The sequence below is a fragment of the Carassius gibelio genome, chromosome A22 (genome assembly GCF_023724105.1).
Source record: "Carassius gibelio isolate Cgi1373 ecotype wild population from Czech Republic chromosome A22, carGib1.2-hapl.c, whole genome shotgun sequence".
Classification (NCBI taxonomy): Eukaryota; Metazoa; Chordata; class Actinopteri; order Cypriniformes; family Cyprinidae; genus Carassius; species Carassius gibelio.
In genome coordinates, this window is record NC_068392.1 from 12,630,624 (window position 1) to 12,657,266 (window position 26,643).

The window sequence follows — 26,643 nt, forward strand, 5'->3', positions numbered from 1 at the left end:
TTTTAAATGTACTAAATTGCTACTTAATGTGTAATTATATATATTCAAATACATGACATAAGTGTTTCAGTAGAAATGGCACTAAAATATATTTTAGTTTGCCATAAATGCTTGTTGGTGCATTTAGCCATACACGTAAACCATATTTCAAAGATAATTGAAGTAATTATTAAATTACATATAAATACATACTTAAGTCCCACTTAAGTGGGGTCAAAAAAGCACTCTAAAATTAAACTTCGTTTAATAGGGAAATGTATGTAATAGAAACCAATACATTTTCTGTGCAGTTACAGATCAAATACAGTTTAGAGTCTGAAAACATCACATTCATTTTGCGCTTAAGTATGTTCTTTTGAAGTGTATTATATTTATAACAAGTACTCTTTTTTTTGTAACAAAACATTTTCTAAAGTGTGATTCTATTTCCGAAAAAGACTGAATAGTATCATAAAAGCCATCCGTCTTACTCTAGTCTCCAATAGCAAGACTTTCAGACTGAAGGTCTGGAATCTATGGCAGCTTTCATTGACCAAGGCCCAGCCATGAGGCAGTTTGACCGACATGTCAAACAACCAATCACAATTAGTTTCGTTCATTGTCGCGTTTTGAGGTGTGGAAATGTCACCACAATAACAGACAATAACTGCAAAAGATCAAGTGTAAAACTCTCATATTTTAAAAGATTCTATCCCGCAAACTTTAAATATTTCACATAGTTTATAGAGTCCAGCGTTCAGTTGTTCAGTATTTTTGTTTCCAGCTGAAACAATAAAGAACGCGACACGTCTCCTGGAAATACTGTAGAATTCAACCAATCCCATGACGACTCCGACACTCCTGAAATCTTCCCACTTTTGTTTCCCGTATGCATCAGACGTTTAGCCAACAGTCCCTGGGCGTGATGTATGAGGCTAAGACTAGTATTACTTATACATTATATAATAACTTTTCTGAAGCTGAATTTTTTATGAAGAATATGCCAACAAGTTACCATTTACGTAAATGTTCTTTTTTAAGTTTTTTTTTTTTTTTTCATTTTGAAGTTTGACAGCTTCAGAAAGGTGAAGTGTGAACTTCTGCAAAACATCTCCGTTTTGTGTTCCACAAAATTATTTTTTTTTAGCCCATTGAAACCCATGATAATAGGTCTTATCTGCACTAAAAATGTCTTGGCAAGTAAAGCATGCATTATTTACATGTCTCTTTTTATTAGATGCAATAATTCAACATAACGTCACGGGCCACACACCATGTCCACAGCAATGAAAAAAATGTTATCTACTACACGAGTTTAAAAGTTTTTTTTCTTAGGGTGTTCATTCCTTCATTTCTCTCATCTCCTCATCTACAGCACTTCTTCATTGCCTCTTTCATAAATGGCAAGCATAGGTTGGCTTTATTTTCCAGGACCCTGCAATAACCTGGAACAAACTCCACTACATGTCTGCATCTGTTTGTAATAGTACACCTCCGTAAATCACTGCTAACATCGCTGTCAACAAGTACCTGCTAGTGTGTTATTGCAATGGGATGTAGAGCACTGTTGGAAGGAGTTTTTGGATGTCAGGAGCACATGTGAGCGTGGAAAAACGATCAGTCATCTTGTTTTTTGGACATAAACATAATCCTGTTCAAGTCATTGCCCAATTTATTTGGCAGATGATGAGATTTTTGCTCATTTTATTGAAAGTGCATGTTATTTGCTTGTGCAGCAATTCCCTGGAAACAGATTATTTAAAGTTCTTCAGTTGGTATAAGTGTTCATAACCTTTATTCCATTTTACTGCTTAAGTTTAAGACAATTACTCAGTATGAACTCAGGATCTTTAGACAGCTGTATGGGGAGGTATTAGCTTGGTCTCAAATGGTGAGTGGGGTTAAGTACACTACTCCATTGTTGGCAAATTGTTAAACTTCGGAGATTATTGGCCCTTTAAACATGTTGCCCTGCACTTTCATTCTCTCATGTATTTAATCTCGTGGGGTTTAACAAAAAGCTGAGGAGGTCTCATGTTCCCAACATAAATAAGACTTACTAGTCTGTCCAGCGTTGGAACGTATCGGAAATGCTTTCCTGGAAATGTGAGCGTCCATAAGAGAGGCATAACTTTATTAACTTTGCTTACTGGGAGGAAAAAAGAAATCATAAACAGAAAATGATGTCATAGAGAGGACCCCCGCAGACCTTCATGACTAAATGTGAAATATTAGATCATTTGACCAATTTTATGAAAATACAAAGTTAGTAACGTAGTAAAATATATCCCTCAACACATAAAGTAAAAACAAATAGTGGGAACGATGATTAAGGTATGTACACACATTTGTGTATTTAAAATGTAAGAAAAATTTTATTACTTTCTACTTGATTTGTGATATTTCTAGAGCCATTGTAAACTTTTATTGTTCTGTTTATATATATATATATATATATATATATATTGTCTTTTATAAGTCAGGATTTACTTACTTTCTTATTTCTCTCTGAAGCTGCTTTTCCACTTTCAGTGATATTTGGATACTATTGCCATATTTCTCCCCCTTCCAAACTGGTCATGAGGCATCCATAACTCTCGGCTTATCACCATGGCAAATTTAAGTTTTTAACGAATGTAATGAATGGGTTGCAAACTCTTACGGATTTTGTGTGAGTCACACGCTTCCTAGTCACACCCATGGACTGTTGGCTAAACGTCTGATGCATATGGCACACAAAAGTGGAAATGATTCAGGAATGTCGAAGTCCTCATCAGATTTGTTGAATTCTGCAGGATTTCTGTGAGACGTGTGTGTCGCGTTCTTTAATGCTCTGCCTGGCAACAAAGATACCGTGACACCAAACCCCCTCACAAAAGAAGAAAGCCCACTGTTTACAACTGTGACAATGAGCGCTTATCCTGATCTACTAAATGCTGGATTTTCAAAAGTATGTGAAATATTTAAAGTTTGCAACATTTAATCTTTAAACTATATCAGAGAGTTTTACACACCGGTCTGTGCGACATTTCCTATCCTTGAAACGTAATGATGAACAAAACGTTTTACATGTTGGTCAAACGGACTCATGGGCGGGACTTGGCCAATAAAAGCTGCCATAGATTCCAGGTCTGGCTACGCGAGACTACACGCTTCAAGGGTCTGTCACATGCTCTCACTCTGCTCATGTAAATCTCACACCAATTTGGCAAGCCTGCATATGATGTGAAACAAAGTGTCAGTTTACACATTTTGTAAGTTTTAATACTGGATAAAAAAAAATCAATTTTGGCACACTTAATGTGGCATAAATGTAGCGCTTCAGTTAAAGCCAGAGCCATTGAAAAACTGAGTTGTGGCAAGCTTTGAAGCCGCAGAAGTTCAAATATTTTAACGCATTGCCATGGAACTCCATGCAGCTCCCACACTACTACTCTCCATTGGAAATCAATGATTTCCAGTCTGTTGCTTGTCTTTTGTCAGAGATATCCGAAAGGTGGCTTTAGTTGTACTATTGTAGATGGATATTATTTGATAGAACCTGTCTGGTTTTTTGGTTATCTTTGTGTAGCATAAGCATACTGAGATATGTGCAGAGAACATGTGAAAATCATTGAGGGTTTGGTATCATTTATGAAAGTGCAGTCCTACACTTGTGGTAGACCCCCTTTAAGCACAGACAGTGTGTAGTCTCGGCATGTCTGCCAAAAGGATGATGTCGGCTAATAGTTGAGATGATGTGAAGTCGGGATGTGACTCATGGGTATAATTGCTGGAAGCCACATTCTGGCCTACTGGTTCAGTAGACTAAGAAACAGGGCTTCCATTCATAGATCCTGTGACGTCGAGGACTAAACTGTGGAAACTGAAGCAAGTGTTATTCATGAACTGTGGAAGCTGAGGTCCTGTCCAATGTTACCTTATTAACTGCCCTAAAGACTTGAATTCTCGTGTCATTTGCTTTCCAGGCCTTAATATGTAAAAATCTATTTGGTATTTGCATCTTGTTCATCTTCTTGTACATTCTTGTCATGGGCGTGCTCAACATCACTTTAATCATTGCTCTCCCAACAGAAATTTCCACCAATAATTTCTCAGCTTGGAGATCACACCTCTAAACCACAATTAGTTGATTTGTTTTTCACGACTTGTGGAATCATCAGATCACATTAGTACATTGCAGAGAGGAATTTTCCTTTACTTGTTGGCTTTTCAAGGCACTTGTTCGAGCTTGAATTGTGTGCAATAAACCAATGGAAAGTTTTTTTTGACTTAACCATTCTCTTGGCTACTCTTGAGTGCTCTTCAATGTTAAATCTTCAAACAGAAGAAACTCCATAGGGACTTTTTAACAATACACACTATCGAGATTCAGGTTAAACCTTCAACTTTTTCTCCATTAAAGCATATTTGTATCTGTGTTGTCATTGCAGTAGAAACCACAGGCACTTCATCAAAATATCAACACAATGATCATCTAGCTACAGACCTCTGAACATTAGTTGTGTACTGTAAGTACATTACTGTAAACACAATCTTTGCTTGTTTGGACTAACCGAGGGATTAATCAAAATTAATGTACAGATGTGGCTGCAGCTGCTGTTGAACCTGGAACATTTCTTTCAAGATGAATCATTCTCTCACTTCCATAAGTCATTTGTTCTCATTTAAGAATTAAGAAAGAGTAATGAGTTAATTTTCAACTTCAAAGAGAATCGCTGATACCGTGTCAGATTCTGGATTCTAATGGTCACGATAATTAATGAGACCAATGAGATACTTTGCCAAATTTGAAGCAGAAATCATTGTTTTTAATGCTTTTTAATGCTGTTTTTGTTGATTTTATTATATTAGGCTATTAAGCAGGGTAAATTTTAAACATCTTGGGCTCTGTGGTTTCAATGTCATTATCATGGGCAATACATTCGGAAATGAGACAACTGCAGCTGTTTTTAATGTGAAGAAGGGTTTATTTTGGGATAAAACCATTTGGAAAAGTCTTCCAGAAGGTAATCAGTTGGCATTTGAAGTGGTGTACACTCTTCATAAAGTCTTAGTTCTTCACACAGAACCTGGATATTTGAATATTTGGTCCAACCCTTTCTGATTCTTCCAATATGATAACCTTACAAACAGTGGTCAATGGTAATAAAATAATAATCTTAATGAATGGTTGGGAGCTCTGCATGGTGGCTCTGGGGATATCTTCATGAAGAAGGAAATTTTATAGGTGGCATTGATGAAATTTGCTTCGTTCAGTGGGCATTTAGAGCAGATGGCTGAGACCCTGCTGGGGGTTCATGGATTATATGTGCCTCAAGTGTGTCCGCTGATTGAATTATTTGCCATGTGGCATTGATTAAAGATCTGGAGTGTGCGCATGAAATTACCAGTTTGAGAATGCTTTGATTTGAGTTTAAGGAGTCTCGGAAATATTACAGTCTCCTGGTTGGCTGGTTGTATATTTACAACACTGCAAATGTTGGACATTCTTTCAATAAAATTACATTTATGTGAGATTTATGAGCTTGTCCTGTCAATGGGAACCATAGTAAAGTTCTGTTATCTCAAACATGCATATGAAATGCTCTATTGCTTGTTTTCTGCAAGAGATATCACAACACACAGCAAAATCACCTGAAAGTATTAGAATCCCATTTCCTACTTTGGTTGCAAACATGAACTGGATGCTCTGTCATGGGAAACCTCAAAGTAAACATGAGCTAGCTACCATCCTTCCAGGATGCTGTTGGGTAGTATTAGAAGTTGTTGTGATTTCATTCTATGAATTCTAACACAGAGCGTTACACATCAAGTTGAGTGATTATTTTCACTCCATTTTTGCACAAAAGAAGTGTTGGAATCTGTTATTTCATGCCCTGGATGTTCTTTTAATCATTGTTTTGTCAGTTGGGAACACACCACCATCTAAGAGTCCTTTACCTTGAGTTCACCAAGGCTGTCATGGCCTCAAACTTCTGGTGTCTCAATGAGATTTGACATGTTTGAGAAAGCCATCCCTCCTGCAAAGGACTGCAGAATTCGGACAGGCTGAAGTTTTTATTTGTTGTTTATAAAAATAAAAAAAACTTTCATCTTTGTTATTAACTATATTTGTGCATTATATTCCAAATTTAACAAAGCCAAAATATAGATTATATATATTATCCACTCAAAATCACATCCACTGTAGCTCCCCAGTTTCATTTTCCTCAGTTCCATGATTGATTTTCATAGACATCAAACTTGACACAAAGTGTTTTTAATGTGCTAAATGGGATTTGAGAGCTACAGGGAAGAGGTCCCTTTTTGGTCCCTTCCTCTGTGAACTTTTGCTTTAAGACTCACCCAGAAACTGTCAGGGAAGAACATGGAAATTTGCTTTGAACACCATTACTGCAGCCCCTCAGCTTTTCAGAGAAGCTAGGTATTATGTCAGCCTGTAACTATAGCTTACTTTGACTTACCGTTTGGAGTGCGAGTGAAAGTCAAAGCATTTAAAATCAAGCATTCAGCTGTCACCTGCACTGTAATTAACTACGCTCTGCTGCAATTGCCCTAGTGGGAACATCACCCATTACCTCACTAATGTTTTTCCTACATGTTTCCCAAGCTTTTAAAATGTGTCCTATCTGGTTTCCTCTCAATTCCAAAACCACCGGCCAATTATTTCATTCCTAAATCTGCCTGTCACCCTTTCCCTATACTCTGAGGTCTCCTTTCAGCCACTTGCATGGTAGTTAATTTTGACCTTTTGTCAACATGAAACACAGTATAGCAGCAATCTGAATTACAACAGTTACGTGAAAGGTTAGGGGAATCATTCCTTCCTCTTCATGCCATGTACATGACAACTCCTGATTCTTGAAGACTGACTTAGTCAACTTTCTTGACTGGGATTTAATGGCATCAAGATATCTTGGGAGGTGTGTGGAATGGGATTGTTCGACAACGGATGTGCCTTCATTTCAGTAGAGAAGGTAACTAAGTACTTCCATCTGCACTTCCCACACTTTGGCATAGCTGCACTCTGAACCCTTTTGAAACTGTCTTAAAGAACTCCCAAGTAGTGATTTAAAGGGAGAAATTGCTTGCAGTTATTAATATGTACACCACAGCTGTGAGTTTTAGTACGTAATGCTTTGAAGCATGCACCTTTTCCCTGTACAACATAATTTGAACCTTGTAATACAGCTGAGTGATTTAGGTGAACTGTATTTCTAGGTCAGGTCCTTTGAGTTCGACTAGGACACTTAAGGAGTTTGCAACCAGAAAGACATGGATGACATGCATTTTCTTTTCCCCCAAATTAGCCGTCTAGACCAAACAGGGTTAATGAGGGTGATCTCACAATCCAAAAATAACTGTAATGCATCCCTCCTTCAACCACACCATCAGTCAAGTTTGATAATCTCAGCTAATGTTACCAATCATTCCATCCTTGTACTATCGCTGCCACAATGTTGCTAGTTCGATATTAAGAAGCACTTCGATTCTGAGGTCATAATGGCATATCATAACACTAATTATACCAATGATGACATGCCATCTGGCTTTGCATCATTCTTGGCTTCTTCTGGAAGCTTAATTAACCCCCTGACCAGGCCTCCAGGTGTGCTTGCCTTGGTCCCAAGGAGCATAACTGGAAGAACTTCCATTCTGTTGACTCCCAATGCAGTCTGTTATTTTCCTTTTTCAGGAATACAGGCATCCTTGTGTTTTATATTCCCATACCCACTAGTAGAGTCCATGTTTAAATATGGTTATCATTGTAGAGGGATAACTTAAGCTGTACTCTTGCGTCATTGTGCCTAAGGTCACGTTTAAGTAGTTCCTGCACGGCCTACATATAAAAATGCTTGAGTGAGTCTCATAACCTTTAGGATAGCATATGGTGCATTACTCCTGTCCGAGACATCTATATTGAATCATGATGTTACGTAGCATGTTTTTCCACTCTCTATTATTGCCTACAGATTACTGGCTCCAGCGGCTACTTGTTTTACAGCCCCTTTCCCAAATTCAGCATGGAATGAAGCCAAGGGGTATTTTTTATTTATTACTGTAGCATTATTAGGATTTAACATGCTCTAAAGCTAAACCTGTGTGCAAGCACAGCCTGTACATCTTTTCTGTTTAACTAGCCAAATAGGAAATGGCACAGGAAAACCGGCACATTTTTGTCTGGATCGTACCTTGCTGTTAGAATTGGGTAGCGGATGATGTAAATGCATGCTAGTCTGTTTCTGCAACCACAGAAATGTGCTCTCTCATTGATTGGCAACAGACTTGCGTATGACCAATGCTTGATCACGAGTCACCCTGAAATTGCTGAGAGCGTGCACTGTGTTTCCAATTAAAGTATGTGAAGCTGAAAAGCATTTTTGTTGAATCCTATGTCAGACTCCCTTAAGTGTAGACTGAAAGCAGGTCTGGTAAAATCGTTGGACTCACTGTTCTGGGAGACTGTTTTTGGGTGCTCTTTTAAAGGCACAAGAGTGAGATAATAACTCTCCCTGACTATTTTAAACACATGTTTTTGGTCATGGTACATTTTCAATGTGTGCTTGACACACTCCTAAATGTTCCAGAAGAAACAACAATATTATTAGCGGCCTCTTGACACCTTTTTGTGGGGTTCACCTGTCATGGTCAAGAATTAAGAAACCTAAGGTGGTTTGTTGGTCTTAGCTGATTTAAGCTGGTCTGAGCAAGTCTCAAAACACCTTTAAATCATTTACACCAGCAAATAAGACCAACTTTACTTGGCTGGGAAACAAGATAAGTTAGCAAACCTCCTTAGCATGTTTTTTGTCCCCATGTTTTTTGGTATAATAGTTTTTAAAGGGGGGGTGAAATGCTCATTTTCACTCAATCTCCTGTTAATCTTGAGTACCTATAGCGTAGTACTGCATCCTTCATATCTCCAAAAAGTCTTTAGTTGTATTATATTTATGAGAGAAAAATAGTCTGTGCCGATTTTTAAAAAAAAAACACGAGCGGCTGGAGGCGTGACGTGTGGGCGGAGCTAAAGAATCACGAGCGTGAGTAGGCTTTTGCATTGATAGCGTTTGGAAGTTGTGACATTACCGTGAGGAAAAAACCATCATCCAAAACAAACCATGGCTAACAGTCAGATTCAGCCATTTATTTATGATCCAGAATCAGATCCAGAGGGCTGAAATTGAACAAGAGCAGCAGCAGCAACGACTACAGCAGGACGTCTCTATGTGGTATGTATTGAAACTGTATATTTTTGCTTAGCGGTTTTGGAAAATGACTAAGTTCCACTTTATGTCGTCTTTTTTTCTTCTTTAAAGGTGTACAAGGTTTACTTGATGTGCTTACGCGCCGATAGCTAATTAAACAACACAGAGATATTTGAAGCAGTTTTACTCACCACCTGTGGTTCCAACACATGATCGTGACCCTTTTTCGTTGGGATTGCATCATCCTTAAGAAATAAACAATGTTCAAATCCGTCGTCAAACTGGGCCTTGTTTGTAAAACAAGCATCTTCGAAATGCAGGGAACAAACAAAAATACTTGCACAACTCCGTCGATGCTCTGTAAAAATAAACTCCATCCACTGGTCCCTTAATGTTTTTTTTTTTAGTTTGGTAATCTGTGCAGGGTTGTCTTGCCTTCGCAACCAAAAACACACTTCTTTTGTGACATTTCGCGACGGTCTCGCTCTGGTCAGTGAATGTCTGTGCTCTCAGTGCTCTGCCCCACGTGAGTGCGCGCTCCTCCGGGAGAAGTGCCTCAGGACCCATATAAGGAAATTCCGCTCCATCTAACGTCACACAGACCCATACTCGAAAAAAACTTTCCGAAACTTGTGACAAACCGGAAGGAGTATTTTTGGAACAAAAGCTAAAAACTAAATACTTTAAGCAAAAATAGCATAAATACTAAAACCACACAAATGTATTTAGTTCATTTTATCAATACTTAATCAAACTTACTATGTACTGAATTAAATTGACCTATTTCTCTTAACTTGTGCCATCTTGAATTTACATTATAGTTACAGTAGCTTGTTGTTGCTGTTTTGGAATCTTATTAGGTAACATAATGTTCCCTATATTTGGAGCAAGCCTTGTCTTGTGAACATGCCTATGATGGCTAAAATTAGTAGGCAGCTCACTTGGTGTTGGAAGAGAGCTCTGGTTTTCTTTTTCCCTTTCTGGATACTTTTAACAAAAACTTTTCTGATGCCTTTTGAGCGTGGGTATTTCCCTCAGGAAATCCAAATGTCGTTTTATTTTACCATTTTATTTAGTATATGAGAATATTGCGACATAGAAATGAAGAAATTATATAAGGCCGTGACTTTTCTCAGGGCTCGTTCTGCTCATGAAAGCAGCTCTTTCATCAGCATGTGCCACTTGTAAGACCACAAGTTCTTAACTTAAATTATAAATAGACTATGGCAACCCATGTCAATGTTTTTACTAGGGCACATATGTGTTTAAGTTTTTAATACAACTATTTTGCATTTCACAGTTTTAGTCAAGTGGAAAATCTCTAGCTCTGAATACTTTTTATAAATAGTTTAAAACCATCTGGGGTGTAAGCTAACACCTCAGTGTTGTTTTCTAAAGGTGTGTTAGTCTTGCAGACCTGCTCAACCCCCCATTTTGAATCCAGAGAGCTATTTACAATTTGATTACTGAAGTTTACCGACTTGGAATAAAACCACTTCTGATGTCTGAGTTGAATAATCAATTGCTTTGTGCTCTAGAATTGTGTTTAGCCACTATATAATTAAACTTTTCTGAACGGAACAGTTGTGTAAAGTCCTGCAACAGTTTCTTTCAGTGGTAAAAGCGATGCTGTTTTACTTTTAACAGATGCGTAACTGTAAACCGTCTGCTCACAAATGCTTATAGCACACCACTGTTTAACTAAGGAATGCCGTGGGATGTGTATTTGGCCATGCTCTAAGAAGTTTTAAGCCCTGACCCCCCGCTTTGTGCAACTATAGTTGCGCTATAGTGTGTGCTGAGATAATGAAGTCAGTCCTCATTGTACATAAACATCTAAACCAGACATATGTTTTCTTAACTCAGAAAACTTGAGCTTTGCTGAACAAATTTGCCAATTAAATCGAAATAGCTGTGAGGTCTTCTTTCAGAGTCGGGGTAAACAAGCGCATGACATTTTCAGCATTTCAAGCTTATATGGTTTACAGGACTCTGGGGAAATGCACAGAAAATAGCATTAATTAAGCCAAGAATATTTTAAATAAATTATAGTAGCATTATTTATCCTACCTTCCTGATTAGAGGTGGAGTTTGAAACACCAACTGGACTATTAACTTGGCTTTAAACCAACTCATTGAAATCAGTCCAATTTATAGTCTCAACATAAAGCTCAAAGTTTCTACCACTAGACCAGATGATGCTTTTAATGAAGGAAACAGACGGCCTTTCAGCTACATCAAAATCTGTGATTGACTTGAACTTTCCATTTATGAAGCTTAGTTGACATTTGTCAGTTAGTCTAGGTTTATTTTGGTGGATGGCATGAAAAGTTACCAATTTTAAAGTACTGAACAACAGTGAACAATGATGCTTGAATGTGAGCTCTGTGATGCATTCATTAGCATTAGCATTTTTATTTAGCATGAGAAATAATGATTTGGGAGACATACATTGTATAAAACTGGTCTATATAAACACAAAAAGTACTTATTTGCTTAATTATTTATTTATTTTTTACAACCTGAGTTTGTTTCCATGTACTTGAAGTTTGATAATGACAGAACTGCTAATTCTGTTAGCGCATTTAACCTACCCAGGCTTTATTGCTAGTTTTGACAATGTTGTCTGTGAATAAGCTGTTTTGAGCATTTCCAAGTTTCTGCAATAGGAATGTGTCAGATCTTGCCAGCCATGACCTTTGACCTTTTTACAACCGTCCCAGTTCAAACGTCCATGGATTCCTGACTACTAAAGATTTGTGGCTCCGGCCGGGCCGTCTCCTAGTGAGGTCACCACCCCTGACCTACTGAATCACACAGTGTAATAAGAGATGACCTGTTGTGTTGTCACTGCCCCCCTTGGGCTTGGCCCTCATGTCCTTTGCTTCTCATAAATACATGGCAGACCAAACTTAACTTAAGCCTTTTGATCTGACCCATTTCTGTCAGTGTAGAGGTCAGGAGAGCAGTTTTGTTTTCATTATTTCTGCTCATTTTCCCATCTCTCTTAAAGCTGATTCTGTAGTTGGAAATCATGTCAGATCTCCTGGGGTTCATGTGGATTTTGCTCCTGCTTTCACTGAATGCAGCCAACGTTTGTGTAAAAGTCATGTAAATGCCTCGAACATTGGTTTATTTTTTTTATTTTTATTTTTACGAAAGGTCAACAGTTTAAGCAAAACCTAACAGAAACGTAGATTTGTGCATGTTAACACTATGATTGCTGTTAAGACAGGTAATTCGATATCTATATATGTTTTGACATTAAAACTAGATGGTATTTTTAATATCTCTACTATTGTCGCTTTGTATTATGAGATTATTTTTGCATGTAAACAAAATTAATGACATTTAGTCAGTTTATTTGATTACTTTCTAAGTTTGAAATTAAAGATTTAAACAATGATTTAAAAATCTCTTTTAACCCCTATTGTTGGTTGTTATGAATAGCTTTTTAGCTACTGCTTTTGTTGTGTTAATGAACTTTAAAAATTAGTTAGTAGTAAATCTAAGGCTACATTTACTAGTGCATTTTCATTTTAAACCGCATAACTTTTCCTATGGTTATGCCTGTCGTTTACACTTCCCCAGTGTTTTCGACCCTTGAAAAATTGAGACTTTAGAAAATGCTAATTTGCTGATGATTTGGTTTGGAAACACCTCCTTGGCCAAAGTGTTATTAAATTAACCACTCCTCATCAGTCATAATTATATCAGGGTGTGAAAGCAGGCAATAATAAAACAGTCAGCCCATTTCAGAAAGAGGTTACCACCCCGAATGCCCCCAAGAAAGCAATTTATTCCCATTTGTCAAAGTACAGCGGGGGGTTTCTTCAGTGGGGGTCCAGGATTGGTCTCAGGGGGAGATGCTTTTAGCGGCTCCCAGGCTGAAGGGGGCTTCCACTTGGCATGCTCACCACAGAAGTCAGCCAGAAGCGCTGCTAGCTGTCACGGTTTTACGCTGCCTGAAGGAATACGGAGTCGAGGATAAACGGAATAAGGTTTTTAATATATCCAACACAGGGATATCCAACATGGAGCACAGAGGTAGACACACGTAAGTAGCAAGTGAAGACCCGACAAAACAGAACTGAAAGGACAAGGCTTAAGTACAAAGGATAATGGGGAAACACAGGTGGATGGAATAACTAAATTAACAGGGACATGGAACACATGAGGAAGATAATAGACACACCTGGGAACTAATCAAACTAAACACCGAAGACAGAAACTGGGTCACGGGCAAAAACACACTAAATGAGTCCAGGTGTGACAGTACTCCCCCCTCCCGGTAGGTGCGTCCTCGCACCGTAGAAACAACAGGGGGAGGCGTGGGTGGGAACTTGGGAGGAGGTTCCGGTGGAGGACGGACTCCCAGGAAGGGGCCAGCAGACAGGGACCACAGAAGGAGGAGCCAGGGAGGAGACGGAGGAAGGAGCCAGGGAGGAGACAGGAGCAGGAGGAGCCAGATGGTCCACCAGAGACCAGCCAGGACGAAGATCCAAGGTGGAGTCGACGGCGGGAGGAGCCATGGTGAAGGAAGGTTCGACGACACCAGGGGGCCGACAGGCGGAGACTGCACCGGTGGGTGAGGAGCCCAAGATGGAGCAGCACAGCCGCAGAGCCAGGGGGACGTCGAGGTTCCGGAGGGCCTAGGTGGAGCAGAAGGCTCAGGCGACCAAGGCGGAGGCGGGGTCCTGGCAGACCGCTGTGGAGCCGGAGCGACCGAGGATGGAGGTGGAACCGGAGGGAAGGAGGAGCCTGACAGAGCTGGAGGGATGGAAAGACGAGGTGGAACCGGAGGAGTGGAGTCCCGAGGCGGCGGATGGTCGACGACTGACCAAGGTGGAGCCGGAGGGACGAGGGAGCCCGGTGGAGCAGGTGGGATGACAGGCCACGGTGGAGACGAGGGAGCTAAGAGCCAAGGCGGAGCCGCTGGGTCGAAGGACCGAGGAGGAGTCCAGGGCTCGGAGGCTGGAGGCGGAGACAGGGCCTTAACACGCCAAGGCGGAGCTGGAGACTGGCAGTCCAGCGGCGAACCACCGCGCCCCGATGGCGCGGACTGAGGGTGAGCTGCAGGACTGACTGGCACCAGCAGGGATGACGAGGAACTGGCTGGTCTAGGAGGAGGAGAGAGAAGGATGGGAAGGACAGGAGGATCAGGGCTGGACGGAACCAGCGAAAGTGGAGCAGAGGGACCAGCAGGTCCTGGAGGAGGTGGGAGAGGGAGGCCGGGAGGGAACACAGGAGATACAGAAGATTCAGAGCTGGGCGGAACCAGCGGAGACACAGAAGATTCAGGGCTGGGCAGAACCAGCGGAGACACAGAAGATTCAGAGCTGGGCGGAACCAGCGGAGACACAGAAGATTCAGGGCTGGGCGGAACCAGCGGAAATGGAGCAGAGGAAATGACTGGAGGAGGTAGGAGTGGGAGACTGAGAGGGTATACAGGGGAATCAGGGCTGGACGGAACCAGCAGGGAAACAGGAAAATTAGGGATTACCTCCATAGACCAGTCCATCAGATCCAGAACTTGCTCCATATGGCTTTCAGAGACTGCAAACAGCTCACCCTCAGTCGCAGGAGTGTGGGCAGGGCTTTCCTCCACGCCCTCGATCTCCACGAGGACTCCCACGATGCACGGTGTTGCCGGCTCACACACCTGGTCAGTCGCGCTCTCGAGATCCGGCTCCCTGTCAGTGGATGGCTCGGGCTCTGCGGCTGCGGTGGGCTCTGGCTCCGTGCGGCGTGATGGTGGCTGGCTGGTCTCTGGGTCGGGAGTGGGACTGGCGAGATCCTCTATGGGGCAGATGGTGAAAGATGAGCCATTTCTCGCCAGAGTCCACTCCACGAATGCGGCGAAATCCTCTCGAGGACCATCTTCGGACGACAACGCTCTGCATTTGGAGTTCAGGCTGGTGTTGTAGAAGGTGCAGAGCGCGTCGTCCGGGTAGCTGGTGGCATTAGCTAATAGAAGAAACTGTCTGGTATGGTCCTCGAGAGAACGTCCTCCCTGCTTCAGCAGGAGGATAAGGAATTCAGGACGATAGAGGGGATCCATAGAACACTACGAAACAAAAAGACTTTGAAAACACAAAAACAAAACGGAGGGAAAAAACACACAGTTTTCTATTTTCTTTTTCTGGTCGGGTCTTCTGTCACGGTTTTACGCTGCCTGAAGGAATACGGAGTCGAGGATAAACGGAATAAGGTTTTTAATATATCCAACACAGGGATATCCAACATGGAGCACAGAGGTAGACACACGTAAGTAGCAAGTGAAGACCCGACAAAACAGAACTGAAAGGACAAGGCTTAAGTACAAAGGATAATGGGGAAACACAGGTGGATGGAATAACTAAATTAACAGGGACATGGAACACATGAGGAAGATAATAGACACACCTGGGAACTAATCAAACTAAACACCGAAGACAGAAACTGGGTCACGGGCAAAAACACACTAAATGAGTCCAGGTGTGACACTAGCCAGACTACTGTCAAAAATGAAGCACTCCGCTACTCCAAAGATAACAGGCCACTGCACCTCCTCCGCCAGTCTCCCTGGGTCAATTAAACTGCCTCATGCTGTGATCTGAAACAAGGAGCTATGATTGGCTCACTTTGGATACATTTAGTTTTGGCCTGTGCAACCACTGCCATAAACCAACAAACAGACAAACTCATAACACTAAACTTTTTACAAACCCCATATTTTAGCCTCTTGATGAGGCACAATGTTGAATATTGTTATTGTTGTGCTTCTAGATATTTCAATTGTTTAATTAGCAATTATTGTGCTAAAATGTAATACAACAGCATAACTTGAATTGACAAACATTAACAGGTCAAGCTACCTATTCCATGTAAATCGAGGTTTTTGGTTGGAGTAGCCTCGTGGGTAGCTCGCCGACACATAACGCCATTGCGCTTCTTGTTCAAGTCGCGGCTCACAGACACGATCCTATTCTCCATCTCTCCCACTTTGCTTCCTGTCTAAATACTGTCCTAAGGCAAAAATGCCAAAAAAATAAATACAATTCTAAGTTTAATCTTGCAAAAATTTAATTGGTCCACAATTCTGCATCACTTCATTGTATAAAGCGCAACAGTTGGATTATGGAAGTTAAAATCGTATTAGTTTTCTATTTAGAACTCATCGGATGAGCATTGCGGAATTTTTTTTGATGCTGACTTTTAAACCATTAAAGACAGACCCACTGTGAGCTATTGATGTAGATATTGATGGTAGATGCTAATGTTGAAGCCATCAGCACGCATTATTGAAAATATTTTTTTGTTTTACTCTGGATTTCCTGTTGAAAAATCTACATAACCCACAATTCAGGAGAACGTTCACAAATCAGAGAATCTCAACGAATAAATTGTGCAAAAAAAAAACAAAAAACTTGAATGGCATAGTTGAACTCTCAAAACACTTACATATTAGTATGTATGTATATTCTTGAATAAATATATTTGAAACATGTTTACGTTTCAATTTTTAATATGTAATTTGTAATGCTTCATGGGAGTGTAGTCCTTTCCTTCTTGAAAGCTGATAAGTATACAGTCTTTTAGTCCAATTTCCAAAATGTTTTTGATTCAAATCAAAGTCTCTGTTGTTAAGATGCATCTCACGATAGGAAAAAATGAATAGGAAAAATACTTCTAGAACTAAAGTTGCTAAAAAAATAACTGTTGCGCTAAATTAAACATCAAATCTGTTGTGTTTAAATCTGTTATTGTGTCACTTCACACAAAAGTTTCACATCCAGTACAGACAAGAAAATCATTTGTTGCTGTATACTTGCTGCATCGTGCTCACAGTATTTTATGCGTGGGATTTTGTAAAACGGGCTTAACTCTACAAACATCAATCAGACTTTCTAAGCTTACTGACAGGATGTTTATGGTGCTTTATAAAAGCAAGCAGAATAGGAATAACATTGACAACTGCCAGAACGTTTTACAATTTTCTTCTTTCGAACAATAAAACGTGACAGAAATGTCCATTAGACTTAGAAACCCCAATACCTGGGATTTACTTTGAGTTTGCATTTAAAACTTGTTAATCACAAAGGGCAAATCATTCATCACTTTGCATTCAGAACTTCAGAGTTCCCAGAATTCACTGGGGCCCTATGAGGGCTATTCAGGAGCGTTCACACCTGTCAGAGCCAATAGAGTAGCCTTGGCTCAGTTTCCTACACTCAGTATAGAGATACAGATGCAGATGGGCATCTGCAACATGACAAAATACAGAACGCAGACCTCCAGGGAGGAAAATCGAGGGTGCTGGTGCTTCGTAGGAGAATGAAAGGCAGCATTGTGAAGGCACTGTGATACAATTGTCTCCGTTATAAAGGACTGTTGTATGTGAACAAAATCCAGGCCTGCTTTAGATTTAACTCTTTAGTACAGCACCACCATCCCGCTCTGTTTCCAATCCATGCGTTTAAACAGTGCACTAGCAGGACTGATATGCCTCACTAGAAGAAGAGATTTAATGGGCTTTTTGAACTCTAGAGGAACTCATCGTTAAACATCATCAGAAAAAAAAAAGTTAGTTGTGATGTAAATTGGATAAAACTTTATCTTACTTAAGCTCATGAAAAGCACATGAAGGGGGATGAATGTAAGTTCAGATCAGGCTCATATTTGAACAAGAGATAAATTAGGCTATTTTTTAAACAAATGTTGCTCTTCTCAGTGGGGAGTCTGGTCATTAGGAAGCCAGCTTGAGTCCGGGAGCGATGATCCGAGGGGGCTGCCCTCTCTCAGGCCCAGGTCTCTGCAGGAATGTGGAGGATGTTGAGGGAGGGCTGGCTCACCCCTCCACTCCAGGCCAAGAGATCCCATGAAGTGACATGAAAGGTGCTGAAACAGAAGATGTTGAGGACTATTAACTGTGCATTTATCCGATTTTTTGGGTCAAAATAGTGGTGGGGCAAAAAACTAATGGAAGATGAATGGTGTTTCAAGAGGATTTCAACTCATAAACTGTAAAACAAAACCGTCTCTCCCGATGCAGCAGGCAAGGTAAGGTTGGAAGATTTAGGAAAACGGCCTGCAATGAGTTATAGACCTGTTACTATTTTATGGTCTTTTTAAGCTTTTAATGGGATTGCTATACGTGGGGAAGAGAAAGGAAATGGTGGGATGGGTTAGGCAAGTCTGGAGGCAAATAGGGGATACAGCTGAGAAACTTCATTGACAGGGGTGTCCAGTCCTGCTCCTGTTGGGCCAATGTCCTGCAAATTATAGTTCCAACCAGCTCCAACACGCTTTCCTAGAAGTTTCACGCGAGACTGAAGATCTTGATAAGCTGGTTCAGCTGTGTTTAATTGGGTTGGAGCTAAGCTCTGCAAGTCAGTGGCCCTACAGGAACAGGTTTGGACACCCAGGTGCTGCAAAAACGGGAATGTGAATCTCCTTGGTTGGAGCAGTGAGCGAACCTGTAAGTCATGGCTGCATCAGAAATCGCATAGTCTCTCAAATAGGTAATTTTTTGCTTAAGTAATTTGCGACTGCAAAAAGATCAAGTTCTATGTAATATGAATGAGTGTAGTATGAATGTAATCTGGACGTACTACATTCACCATGTTGTCATTATCACATGACCTAACAGTGCCAGTTGCATTGCGACACTTTCATTCATAAATCCTCTCCTGTGGCCTCCTAGGGTAGTAAAGTGTTAATTTTATGCACATTTCAGAATCATACTGAAGTAGTAGGTCATACGGGTACGTTTTACCTAATCTTTTTTGAGTACTATGAATTTGGATACACTTCTTTTGTCACAATGTTTTTCGCCTACTACATAGTCGGGAAGTATGACATTTTGTGATGCAGCCCACATCTCCAACATTAAAAAAAACTCTCAATTTGACTGACGGGAAGTCTGAATGGTGGTCCATACCAAGATGAACGTTTGATGCAAATATATAGTGCATTAAATATTTTAATTTAATGTGACACTTTGGACCAGCATGAACATGCTCTTTTTGTTTTTTGTTTTTTGCGGAGAGCTGTTCTAATGTATTATTAATGTGGTATACTACTAATAAAGTTAGTGTTACGAAGAAAAACCAAACAAATTTAAATGAAAAATTGATAAGACAGGTGCATTTCAAAGAGTATGAGATGTTATCGTCTGAGGGTTTTCTTTCAGACACAACAGAAGTACTGTTTACCAAACAAAAAGGCTAACAAGTTAATCCTGCCCTTTAATCTAAATTGTAATCTTTTGATCTCCCCTCTAATTATGTATAAACTAATCAACTGCAGCCGAACACCTCTTCTAAGCAAAGGGACGACCAAAGAAACCATTTGAAAACCAAACTCCACGTACACAGACTTCCATTCAGCGATAGCATACAGTAGTTGGATTACTGTACGCCTATTTTTATTTTTCCAGCTATCCCATGGCTTTGCTGTAATGAAAGAGGCTGTCTGTTCATCCTGCTTTAAAGACGTTCTTCAGACATTACATTATTAAATCAACATGTGTGTGGAGTGGATGGATGACACCATCCACAGGATTCCCACAAGCCTTTGAGGTTTAACTGCCATTAAGAAAGACAGGTCAACATGGGATACTTGGGATAAATAGACTGTATTTTCCTCTGCATTGACTCTTGTTAGTTGAGACATTGTAAGTGGAAGAAAATGTGATCTGTTTTGACTGATGTTTTGTGCCACAATAGATCAGTTCATCATTTACCCTGACATTTACTTAGTTTGGACAAAAATATCTGTTTGAAGATGATGTAAGTGTTGAGAAAAATTTGTCATACTATTAACATAGAAATTACACATTGCCTTTAACGTTTTATGAAAGCTTGTATTTTATTATAAAGCAGCTATAAACTGTTAGATGGAAACAATCAAAATGTATTCATGTTTAAAAAGAGGATGCTATACATTTCATAATGGTTTTACTTTCTAAAAAGAATGTATAATAAGTGGACTATTAAATATGAAACTGAATTTTATATTTATTATTAAGCAAACAATTCAGTCCGAATTGGTTTACAAATGAGGACTACAACAAGCAGTTCATCCTACTTTGTTTATAAAAAAAATTCAGATTTTACATTATGGTTTACTTGGGGAACATACTGTTTAAAATAGCTGTACTTGTTTTAAACAAATGTTTACATTTGAGGTTATGGTTTGTAAAACTGGACATGCTTAATGTACCTCCCAGTATCCTCATTGTCATTGCTAGGTTAAATTTACAGAAATCAATACTCAAGATTAAGATGGAAATTGGAAATGATAGCTTAAAAAGACGCCGCTATCTAAAGTGACCCCACTTGTAAACACACTGGATTTAATATAAGGAGTGTATTGTGTTTGCACAGATTCTTGTGGCTTCTCTATTGCTTAGTGTTGAGTGAAACAAGGGCTTGAAGTCAATATAGAGCCTACTGGATTTACTAGTTACAGATTGAAGTGTTCTGCTTGAATATTTGTTAAATATTAGCTCATCCTTAGATTACACATTAAATAATATGTCTTTGTTTGCTTTGTGATTTATGTATTATTGATATTAGCGAAATAAAATTGGTTTTAGTTGTAAAGGATGTCCTTTAATAATACTTTTCTAATAATTGTTAATAGTAGTTTTCTATTTACTTCTGTATCCTTAACTGGACCTCACTAAAGGCCTAATGGACATATTTCCCCATGAATATGTTGCATTATTATTAGCATAAACTACAGATTGATCGTGATTTGTAAGTAAGTTCTTGGATGAAAGCATCTTCTAAAGTAGTTTACTTAGTCCAATAAAAGCATATTAATAGATTTTGTTTTCTTGTTCACACACACACACACACACACACACACACACTCACAAATGTTTAAAGCTCTGAATGTCTGTAGTTAAACTCTACCAGACAACATGATTTTCTCAGATCATAAAAGCATCTACAGTCCCATCAACATGTTGTTGACATTCTTTGCCTCCTCCTTCCTTTAGAGCATAAATTAGGCTTTTCTTGGCTATGATTTTATCCCACATCAAACGGGATGTTTTCCTTTTTTATTGTGTTAGTAAATGGTTTGTAAACTCTGGCTGAAGATGCATAAAAAAGGCTGCTGTGGTGTATATTATAGAATATTTATGAAGGTAACAGGTGTTCTCTCTGGAAAAGGCACAAATGATTCAGGAACGGACTAGTTGGTGTTACACATACTAAATGTGTGTGTGTGTGTGTGAAATGAGCGTCTCAGCTGTGAAACCATCTGTTTAAATAATTTAGAAGCGAACTAAAATATGCCTTCACAGGACTTGCTAGCAACATGGCCAGTGAGACTCAAGTCTTTGTTTAGATATTAAATCAGCTACTATTTCAGTCTAATTAAGCCAAAGTCTACAACAAAAAGCCTCAAATCATAGCTAACATGCAGCATCTGCCCAACACTGAGGTTAGCTTATGTTACTTCACCTTGTATGTTAGGCTATGTTGGGTTGGATGTTATGTTATGTTATGTTATGTTATGTTATGTTATGTTATGTTATGTTATGTTATGTTATGTTATGTTAGGCTAGGTTAGGTTATATGTTAGGTTATGTTATGTTATGTTATATGTTATATGTTATGTTATGTTATATGTTATGTTATATATTATGTTATGTTATGTTATGTTATGTTATGTTAGGTTATATGTTATGTTATGTTATATGTTATGTTATGTTATGTTATGTTATGTTATGTTATATGTTATGTTATGTAATGTTATGTTATGTTATATGTTATATGTTATGTTATATGTTATGTTATGTGATGTTATGTTATGTTATGTTATTTTATGTTATGTTATATGTTATGTTATGTTATGTTATGTTATGTTATGTTATGTTATATGTTATGTTATGTGATGTTATGTTATGTTATGTTATTTTATGTTATGTTATATGTTATGTTATGTTATGTTATGTTATTTTATGTTATTTTATGTTATGTTATGTTATGTTATATGTTATATGTTATGTTAGGTTAGGTTAGGTTAGGTTAGGTTATGTTAGGTCAGGTTACTGTAGGTGGGATGTTATGCTAGCTTATATGGTTTAGGTTATGTTAGGTTGCATGTTATGTTATATTATGTTGTGCTGTGTTGTGTTGTGTTGTGCTATGCTATGCTGTGTTGTGTTGTGTTACTTTAGGTTGTATGTTAGGTTAGCTTGTATGTTAAAGGTTATGTTATGTTATGTTACTGTAGGTTGGATGTTAGGCTATCTTATATTGTTTAGAATATGGTATGTTCTATGTTATGTTATATGTTATGTTATATGTTATGTTATATGTTAGGTTATGTTATGTTACTGTAGGTTGCATGTTCTGTTATTGTGTTATTATATACCTAATTTGCATTTAAATGTGTAAAATGTGCATGGCAACAAACATCTGTTTTACAATGTCCACAAGGCCTGAAGGAACTTAACTACTAACAGTTTTGGTTTAAAACATAGTAGGTTATATACTCCGCAAAGAAAACTAGCTTAATATATGATGGTTGTAAAACAGAAATGTGCTTCTACAATCCCTTTTGTTCAGCAGGTTTTCAGCAGAGTCATACATTACAAAGTTTTCAGAGGGAACAATTTTATACAGGAACATAAAACACACTTAAATACCACTAAATTTGGTGGTTTAGCAGTCTCAGAACTGTTGTGTTTTTGGTAACTGAGAGAACAGCTGCGAGAGACTTGTGAATGTAAGCAGACAATGCACCAATCCAGACTAGATCCTAGCTGCATTTGAGCTTTTGTGTCTAGCTGGACCATTTTCAGTCACCTCTTGTGAACTCTTTGGTCTCTGTTCTCTGACGATTACAGGATTTGTCAGGGCATGGGGATTTTTTGATACGCTACTGTTGCACATGTGATAAACATGCCAGGTGAGGTGACTGAACATAACAGTCAGATTTGAGGGGCCAAGTCGTGTCTTGGCTTCAGCTCCTGGAATCTGACCTGCTGTAGATGAAAATCAGACAGGTCAGCATTTGGATGGGATACAAAAATACCCCCTGCTGTATCCATTCATGGTTTTTGTGATCCATTCGCAGCTGGGACACACAGCAGTTTGTGTGTGTGTGTGTGTGTATGGACGAGGGGTAGTAGAAAGAAGACACTGGAATGTAGTCGACGCCAGCTTGCTCTTTGGCCTTTCAGAGGTAACCAAGCATGTCCCCCTAAGCCTTCAGTCTCCCTGCCTCATTCCCTAACATAAAAGACCAAACCCTGGCTGAGTCGCAAAAGACAAGGGAAAAAAAACGAGGATGATTGGGGATCATATTTTCCACTGTGCAGTGGTCCATTTATGGTTGTTTCTGGAGACATCAGAAGCATAAAATGATATTTTATTAAACATTTTTTGCTGTAGTTTATGTATTTAAGGATGTTTTGTTAGAAACTAAAGCATTTGTGTTCAGTCTTAATTAAATCATAATCGGTTTGGACCTGCAAGTCCTGATGCTGATAGCCTTCTGATGTGTTTTGTGACTTGTGGTGTTAAACTCCAAAAGATCCATGCGATTCTTGCTAATGTGTTCATCATTAACTTTGTCATAATTTTTGCAATGTGTGAGTTAGTACAAACCTAAAACAGACCTCTTTTCATACAATGTATTGTACCTAGTAATTATTAAAGAAATTAATGCCAATTCAAGAACTTTTCAGGCCGGAAAATAACCTCTGATGGCTTCCGTGAATTTGTTTTGACATTTTGTCCTCCAGTGGTAAAGCAGAATTTATTGGAATTATGATTTAAACAGTCCACGACTTATTTAAATTTATTATCACTTTCAGAAGCCAAAAGGAGCTTCCCTGCCGAAAATATTTTTTATTAATTCTCATAATGATTTGATTAAAGATTGTGATATTACACACAAGGTCTGGTACTTTTCTTACAGATAATTGCATTTATGTGACAATTACAACTTCAAATGACATATTTTGCAATGCCAATTTTTTATATTTGGGCTGTAAATCTCAAAATTGTGCCAGAGTGGGCCTCCAAAGTAGATTTTTTCAAATGTTTCTGTGTTCTGTTTCTTTTCGAAACAGCTTGGGCAACTGGACAAAGCTGTGTCTGCCGCTCATACTTATTTCCAAGCCAACCCTGAGCATGTGGAGATGGGAGAGCACTTGGAGCAGTACAAAGCCCAGAAAGGTGTAAAAGAGGAACACTTTATTGACCGGGAATCCCGCCCACACCAGGTGAGTGACTGCTGACCCCAATTACGGCACTGTTTGAAGCTTCTTGAACCTCCAAGAGCACCTTACAAAGCCTGAAACACCTGAAACAAGTTCAGCATCATGAAGTGCATCTTTCTATTTACAGAGAGCCTTCTTTGCTGGGGTGAAGCTCTACAACAAAGGCAAGTACAAAGAGTCCGTGACGTTTTTTGAAGAGGCTCTGACTGAGTATTACCGCGCTGATCTGGAGTGTCGGGCCCTCTGTGAAGGACCGAAGCACTTTGATGAGCAGAATCATGTTTCGTACAAATACAACCTCTACGAGCTAATCTCAGGTACAGATGCTTTTCTGCTTCCTCCTAAATGTGGTAAAGCTATCATCTGTGGTCCTGAGAAGGTTCTGGGAATTTTCCATTCTCAAGCGGTTCTTTTGGGACTTTCTGTTGTGGATATCATGTTTCAGAGCTATTTGTGTTTCCAGAAATGGAGATCTTCCCGTTCTCTGACCTCTATGCAAGTCCTTTCTTTGTAGGCGAGAGTAATGTTAAAGTTAAAGTATAATCCGTTATTGTTGTGTCTGACAGGCAGTTCATGATAGTACAACAACAAATAGCTTCAAAGAGCGTGACATTCAGCTGCCCTGAACAGTGTTTTGCAAATAAATCTTTCAACTTGAAAAGCTTCTTTGGATCAAAGCTTTTGGATCCACTTTTATGATTCATTATATATTGATACAGAAGCTGTTCAGTTTAACCTAAGCCTGTGAAGTTACATGGATTATATCTGTTAAGCATGCAAAATATGAGCCATGTTTTGTCTGGATTGTATTCTTCCTCAAAACCAGACTACTGTTTGAAATTCAGCAGGTCACACACAGTCCAACTGACCTCAATTTGAAAAACATAGCCATTTAAAGGCAGGGCAGGATTTCTGAGGGATCATGTGACTCTAAACACTGGAATAATGATGCTGAGAAAATCAGCTTCGCATCACAGGAATAAATTACGTTATAAAATATATGAAAATAGGAAAACCTATTTTAAATTGCTGAAAAAAATCCACAATATTTCTGTTTTTACTGTATTTTTGATGAAATAAATACAGCATTGGTGTGCAAAAAAAAAAGTATTTCATTTATCACATATTTTCATTCATCATATTCATAGATATTGACAAAGATGTCTCAATGCTGACTAATAGTTTTTAGCCGCTTTCAGTTTAGGCTGTCACATTTCAGTAAAATTGCTGTAATAGGTGCACGATGGGCACTAATTACAGCTAATAAAACTAACTGACATCTTTTAACTATGTGAAAGTTCATAAAAGTCAAACGGGGAGTCATAACTCTCTAACACTTATGTCATAACATCCGCCTAACATCTGGCTTTAAAAACAATGCTTTTCACTGAGCTGCCATAATGGTTCTTAATCATTGCTGATTGTATTCTTCTGATTAAGGATGTGAACGGCTGTGAATGATTGACATTTATTTGTGGCTTAAATTTGAGAGGATTGGGCAGTCGTGAGAGGACTTGTTCTTTACAGGGGTTGTCAGTGTTTCTGACGTTAGCTTCAGGGGGTTTTGTGATGGCATGTCTCAGAGTTCAGCAAGGACTCCCTGGAAAATATTTGGAGTGATGTCACCGACATTTTCTGTCCGTCGGGTGTATTTGTGCACATTAAATTATCTGAGAGTATATGAGTATGTATTTTTTTAGTATGCAATGACATGACTCTCTACTACAATTATGGGCTCATTTTCTGCCATATTAACAAAAGATGGGTTGGTCTGCATGATTTAGGTGGCTTCAAGGTAATCTTTGTTATATTTACAAAAGCAATCAAGAGCTAGTTACATGCCTTTGTGAATACATGAATACACTACCACAGAACAAATTTGACAAAAGCCTCTCCATCCCATAATATGCCTGTTAAAACCTCTTTTGATAGAAGCTCTCAATCATCTTTTTAATCCCACTTTCACGTGGGAACAGTCTGCCTACTACCCATAATGAAACCCTTTAAAGTGAGTTTAGTCTTCTCAGCTCTCTAATTTAATCCTCAACCTTGACCACATGAAATACACCAGCACCCTGGTTGGACATCTTTGATTTAATCCCAGTAAGATGATCTCACTCCATACTCTCTGGGAAAAGACATGGATCACATTCTCAACTACCAACCAGAATTACAGTGTGTAATCAAGCAATTAGATCCTGCCACAATGCCGTTTCTGTTTTTCCA

The 26,643-nt window shown here is 39.0% G+C and overlaps 1 protein-coding gene across 1 annotated transcript in view; it reads left to right on the forward strand.

Moving 5' to 3' along the window:
* The window catches only part of LOC127943251 (prolyl 3-hydroxylase 2-like), a 45,098-nt gene that overhangs the window by 5,859 nt on the left and 12,596 nt on the right, over positions 1 to 26,643 (forward strand). The window contains exons 2-3 of the mRNA XM_052539572.1: positions 24,268 to 24,420; positions 24,545 to 24,734. Of these exons, the coding sequence (XP_052395532.1) occupies positions 24,268 to 24,420; positions 24,545 to 24,734 (343 nt within the window). The remainder of the gene's footprint in view (positions 1 to 24,267; positions 24,421 to 24,544; positions 24,735 to 26,643) is intronic.